Consider the following 6,233-nt stretch of genomic DNA (forward strand, 5'->3'; position numbering starts at 1 on the left):
TGGGGAAATGTCTTAGGAATATGACAGTGATCCAGCATGTGCAATGCTAAGACCTTGAAAATGAAGCAACTAAATGGAACGCAGCCATCGTGAATGTCATTAATCACACCTGTGCTTTTCCTTCTGTGACATGTCAACATGACTGCTAGGAAAATGCATATACTCAACGACAGTAAATACACTTGCATCACACTGTGAGTGCACACACGATGAGGTATGATTTTATGTTTTGCTGCATTTTGACATTTCAGATTTACTTAAAATCTTCAACAACTGAATAATAATAGTCTTTTTGTGTCACACTTTTCCCCAGTATTTCACAGTTATCACAACCTCCTTGGAGGGAGGCTCACAGGAATGCAGCCGGCAGAAGAGAAAAAAAGGAGTTTTGTTACTTGCACCATAGTTGCCTTCTCATCTCTCTCCCTTTCACTCTATTCTTAACACACAAACGCACACTGAGTCATGGCCAGCAGTGGTGAATCAAGGTTTCTGTGTAATGGGTAAACACGCATCAGTGGTCTGGCTAAGGTCACTCACCCAGCTTGCAGTTGTGTCCACGCTACATGAATCACCCCAATTGCAGGGGATCGACAAACTGTAAATGGACACACACACTTTTTTAAAAAATTTTGTGTGCTGAAATCAAAATTATTATCACTGTTATGACAGCCCTTCTATGACATCCCATCTTTTTTCTGCCTTTTACTCTTCCCCATGCTGTTTACCTGTTGTCCACTCTTGTTTCTTTTGCCTTACTTTTTCGCAAACACACAGCCATCAAGCACCCACTCTTGGGGATCGATAACCGGCGCTGACCAGGGCATATTTGCCCTTTCGGACACCAGGACAGTGTGCCAGCACACATCGCCTTTTCACATACTGAAACCGCCTCTCCACTCCTTTGTCCCAACACCTTGGGGTAGCTTGGACTCCACAGACCACCCAAGGGCTCAAGAGGTTACACACTGGAAGGCCTTGCTGGGTGAATACATTGAAGGATGGTGATGTTTTGGAAAGCAACGGCAGGTGGACTGCTGCTCACTTTGAGCCTCACTCTGCTTGGTTGGGGAGCTGAGGGGCAGGGGAACGGACGGGGTAAGGTATGTTCACATGGCATGCGAGGATCATAATGCCTGGAAGGAATAAGGCACTGATGTGTTGCATTAAAATGCTCTTATCAAGCTGTATCTGATAGCCTAAAGAGCATGTGTGTCCATGAGCCAAATTCCAAATAAAGACACAAAAAGAGTGGAGACCTTAAAATAAATATGGTGTATAAATGTATCTCAGTAGAAGTATGAATGGTTCCTGTGACATATTGTAAGTATTACTGTAAAAATAGGAAAAGGTCACACAGTCCATAAATAGTTTGAAATATCTGTCTCAGAGCTTCTGAAGTACTTTAAAAAAGTGTAACGTTGTAATGATACATACATATATTTTTTGCAAACCTTCCTCTGTATTATTAATTCTAAAAATGTTTTATAGGTTTTTGAAAGGTGGAGTGAAACATGACGGCCAAATATGAGTCAGTAAAAACTGAATCAACTCATACTGTACGCAATTCAGGTGCCGGTTAAAAAGGGATATCCCAGCATGCCCTGATAACACCAACTGTTTTCAATTCAATGAATGTTTTTTTCCTATCTGGACTGATGTTTCTATTAAGTTTGATATTGACGTTATTCAGTCAATATTAAGGGATATACTGCAGCTGGATGCGACGTGATTCTCTTTTTCATGATGTGTTATTGATTTTGTTCGTAGGGGTTAGGGTTACATTCTTATTAAATCATAAGAATGTAAGTAAAGCACACCACCAGTGTTATAATTACGATTTTAAGATGAATCAATCATTCAACAATATTAACCTCTCAGTTTAATAGGACTTCAGTCTTTCATTAATCAAGATACTTTACACGAAAAAAAAAACAGTGTTTGATGAATGTGCCAAATGAACAGCTGAAATAATGATGATCCGTACGTCTTCCAGAAAGAAGTATCAGGCGGGGCCACCTTCTACCTCGGCCAGGACAGAGACATCTGGAGGCCGCTGAGCCACGTGACAGTCAACCTCGCTCAGATCAGCAGGTAGGCTAAGTCAGTGGGAGCAAACCACTGCACTGTGAAGGTTTCACATCAAATGTTCACTGAAAATCTGTTCTCAAGGAGGCAAAAAGGGCTCCTGCATGTTTGAAAATTACAACAGGGCAGTATAATTTAATGTTTTTTTTATTTTTTTTTAGGAAAGCTCCATTATATGGGTTTTCTCCAACTGCAGGCCACAAGAACAATAACTACCTTTCCCTTCACTGTCAGTAAAACTGGTCTTTGTACATTGTGGGGAAAAGCACTGTTGGTTGCACTGAAATTTAAAAAGCAACGCCAGAAAAAGTAAACAAAAATGGAGAGAACTGTCTTCTTTAACCTGTATGGACCAGCCTTCCCTTTAATTTACAAGTATTCTATTTGTAGTTTGAAGTCAACATTTCAGCTACGGACGTACGACCCAGAAGGTGTAATCCTCTATGGAGACACCAAAAATGGGAAGGACTGGTATATTTTGTCCTTAAAAGACGGCACCCCTCTGATGCAGATCAGCAGAGAAGACGCGCTTGTCAGCGTGACAGGCGGCCCCAAGCTCAACGACGGAAAATGGCACATAGTGAGTTTCCAGTGCAGTTGATCTCCTTTCATGTATTTAATATGAATCAGGTGACAATGTCTTGAAATAGACCAGATCACCCCAATATTGAAATACTTAATTCAACTGATGAAACAAGTTGTTTTGCACTGGAAATAAGTGGATTTATGGTTGTGGATGGATTATTTTCTTGCACTCAACAATCATACAACATACTAAACATACTATATAATATTGTAAAGTGATGAGATTGTGACACATGGCAGGAACATTAGGTCTGAATTCATCTTGGGTTTCTTGTGCTTCTGATGCCACCAAGCTGAAGGTGAGGAGCGATGGGCATTTTGTGATTTTAGAGGTGGATGGCTCCATGGGGCTAATGGTGAGCGTGGAGACCAAACATATGGAGGAGGTCATTTCAGACAAACTCCGACTGGCCCTCGGTGGGATCCTGATCGACAAGGAGAAGATGGCTGTTCAGGTACGGTTTGTATGATTTATCTGCCCTGTTCAATACATTCCACAAGTTATTTTGTGATGATTGGGTCCACATTTCATCAATCTGCCTCATCTACAGTACATGCCTCTGATCTGAAGGGGAACTCCACCACTATGTGGAGTTCAGTTGACCCGTTCAGTCATGATCTCTGTGGCTCTGAAGGGAGCTTTTTACATTTTGATTAAATAGGCCTGGTGGTGTCATTAAAAATTGGGAGTGTGGAGATTAAAAGAGATGTGTATTAAGGAGGCAGGGAGGATCTGATCCTGTTGCATCATGGGAAATGTAGTGTTTTTAGAACTTGACTCATACTAGAGACTATAAGTCAGGATATACCCAAGTAATGTAAGATGGAAAATAAACTCAATAATGAAAATAAGATAAAATAAAGTGAAAATAGAATACATAGAACGCCTATTTCAGTGGTGGTAATTTGAGACTTAATAGGCGAAAACAAAATTTATAAATCAGCGCCTAGGTCTCTGAAGCCATAAGCATAACAGACCCTCCCTTTTCCCAACAGACACAGACTCACCATCAGTCTTGATTACCCTCATTACCTGATTATCTTTAAGCATTGCATTGGTGCATTGCATTATGGTTAATTTAGGCCACTGTCAATGGAGAGATTAGTATCTTTGCCTCTTCTGTTTTGGATTTCTCCCTGCATGATCGTTAAATATCAGCTCTAAGTTATGAGTCTGAAAAGCAGGTGTTTGTTATTCATCCTGAGGGACTGGCATTTAAAAAACTAGAACTTATCACTCCGTTCGGTCTTGGTAATAAGCTAGAAATACCACCATAAAATGGTCCTACAAATGACTAGTTTGTTTTTTACCAGTCAGGCATAACAGTATGGTAAAGGAGTTTGTGCATGCATTTTTCCTTTAAGAAGAGTGTGATGGGACGATAATATTGTGTATATATGTATTTTATTTTTATCTCTCTGTCTTTCTATTTCTCTATACACTATCTGCATGTTTTTAGTTGTTTTCATTGTTTATTGCAGTTTTCTTAGATGGTATCATGTTGCCTTGCCTTCGACTTGGTGCTAAAGTAAATATCATTTTGCACTCCTTTGCACTAGTGCACAGAAAAATGATCATAAACAGTTTTGGACATTTCCGAACCAATCACAGGTGCCAGCTCTTCCTGTTTGTCTGCAGTTCATTCCACTAAATGCATTGTTGCTCTCCTCGCTGCAGTTTGAACCACAGATGGATGGCTGTGTGCGGGAAGGCAGCTGGCTAAACGTCAGCATCCCCTGGGAGGCAGAGGCGGATGAGTTTTGGCCGTGCTATCAAAACATCCAACCCGGCAGCTTCTTCCCTGGCACTGGGTTTGCCATTTTCAACACCTCAGGTGGGAACATACCGCACTCGATTATACAAGTGATGGGAATGTGCTAACATTTCCTTATTTAATACATCTTGGATAGCAATATTATATCCTTCAACGCTCATTGACAATAACTAGGAGTGCTTTTTACTGGATGATTAACAGGTCAATTTAACACAGACTCTATTAATTATGTGAATTATACTTTTGTCACTCTGCAGTTTTCCCCATTGAGGAAGAGCATGGGGTGAAGATTGAATTGTGGGGAGATTTCAGGCAGATGGATGGGACCATTTTGAGCATCAGGGCTCCTGGGCAAGAGCTGCTGTTCACTTTATTGGCCAGTAATAACACAAAGGTATGCACATAAATCAGACATGAGTCAAACTGAATTTGCAAATAATTCCCAGCATCTGTTTAAAACCCCTCATGGCACTGCAAGAGGGTGTTGCATGGCTAACATGAGCATTTGCTTTATGTTATCCCCGTCATAAATACACACATTTATCATACTTTATCCACAGATTCAGTTAAACTCGTGTCTCTTCTGTCCCTCTCTTGCATTTGCAGGAGGTTACACTTACCTTCAGCGGTGATAAAATCAGCATGAAAGAAACTTTCAAGAGACTGGTGATAACCTTTCAGACAGATTTACTGCAAGTGCTTCAAGATGAAGATGAATCAAAGACCACCCAGATACCTGTCAGTCCAGTGAGCCACCCTGGTTATTTGACCACATGGAGAGAAGGCCGTATCGCCATTGGTGGTCTCCTAGGTGAGATTAAACATCAATGCACAGTGCTTAAAAATGATCTATACGGTCTTGAATAATTGTGGGACAGCTATTGTCTTCATATGTTTAAGTTTAAGTTACTACATTACTGCTCAGAGATTTTCTTTTATATATTTTATAAAACCACAACTGCATAAAGAACACAACCAGTTGAGGTCACTTGTGTTTTCTCCTTCCTCTTGTCCACTTTTCAGGTGAAGGTGAGGACAGAGTTGGCTCCCAGTTCTTGACAGGCTGTCTGGAGAAGATCCAGGTCCAAGGGAAGGATTTGGATCTGGATTTAGCTCTCAGACACATGTCAATATCCTCTCACAGCTGCCCTGCATAAACCACCAAAGTATGCATATACTGTATGTGAAGTATTTGGCAGTCAGTGCATTTATTCCTTTGGCTTTGGGTCAAAATGAAAAAAAATTCAAAGTATGTAAAGTGCAAAAATTGTTTTTGAAATGATAGAGACACAGTACTCTGTATTGAATTATGCAGGCTTCTAATACACATTCTGTTGTCAAATGGGGTATTTGTACCAGTTAACCTCTAAAATGTGGAGAATTTACAATAAAATATTAATATGTTGTTTAATAAACGTCTCTCCCGCTAACCAGCGGAATATACAGATTAATCTGAGGAATGTGAGTGATTTTCTGACTTTATTACATGCAACAATATGTTTTCTAAATAAAACAGGATTCTCTTTAATATGTCTTTCCATAATTATGAAGTTTATTGCTGTGTTTAATGCAATATAAAGGCTAATAGCGCTTTGACTCAACACTAATGATAAACACCAGACTGGGTATATACTGAAAGAGAGATTTAAGACATGGATTTTGCTCCCTCTAGTGGATTTTTATAGACAATGTTAGAGTCATGTGCACCATGCCATCCAACCAATAAAACACGGAGCAAGAGCGAGCAGAAATGCCACATTGCAAGAACGTCTGATCTACTTTTTT

General features: G+C 40.1%; 1 protein-coding gene across 1 annotated transcript; it reads left to right on the forward strand.

Moving 5' to 3' along the window:
• Positions 1-332: 332 nt before the first annotated feature.
• On the forward strand, positions 333-6,204 carry shbg (sex hormone-binding globulin). Its single transcript, XM_067578980.1, has 8 exons — positions 333-1,103; positions 1,997-2,094; positions 2,479-2,668; positions 2,967-3,128; positions 4,352-4,508; positions 4,706-4,842; positions 5,055-5,259; positions 5,472-6,204. Exons 1-8 carry the CDS (start codon positions 1,002-1,004, stop codon positions 5,603-5,605), a joined length of 1,185 nt encoding a protein of 394 aa, XP_067435081.1. The 5' UTR covers positions 333-1,001; the 3' UTR covers positions 5,606-6,204.
• Positions 6,205-6,233: the final 29 nt, after the last annotated feature.

Source organism: Thunnus thynnus, chromosome 22, assembly GCF_963924715.1.
Source record: "Thunnus thynnus chromosome 22, fThuThy2.1, whole genome shotgun sequence".
Lineage (NCBI taxonomy): Eukaryota > Metazoa > Chordata > Actinopteri > Scombriformes > Scombridae > Thunnus > Thunnus thynnus.

Excerpts from the sequence above, each read along its gene's own strand:
- shbg (XM_067578980.1), top strand. The coding sequence starts at position 1,002 with ATGGTGATGTTTTGGAAAGCAACGGCAGGTGGACTGCTGCTCACTTTG. Across the intron at positions 3,129-4,351 it reads AGGAGAAGATGGCTGTTCAG|TTTGAACCACAGATGGATGG; the intron begins GTACGGTTTGTA and ends TCCTCGCTGCAG. Across the intron at positions 4,843-5,054 it reads TGGCCAGTAATAACACAAAG|GAGGTTACACTTACCTTCAG; the intron begins GTATGCACATAA and ends TTGCATTTGCAG.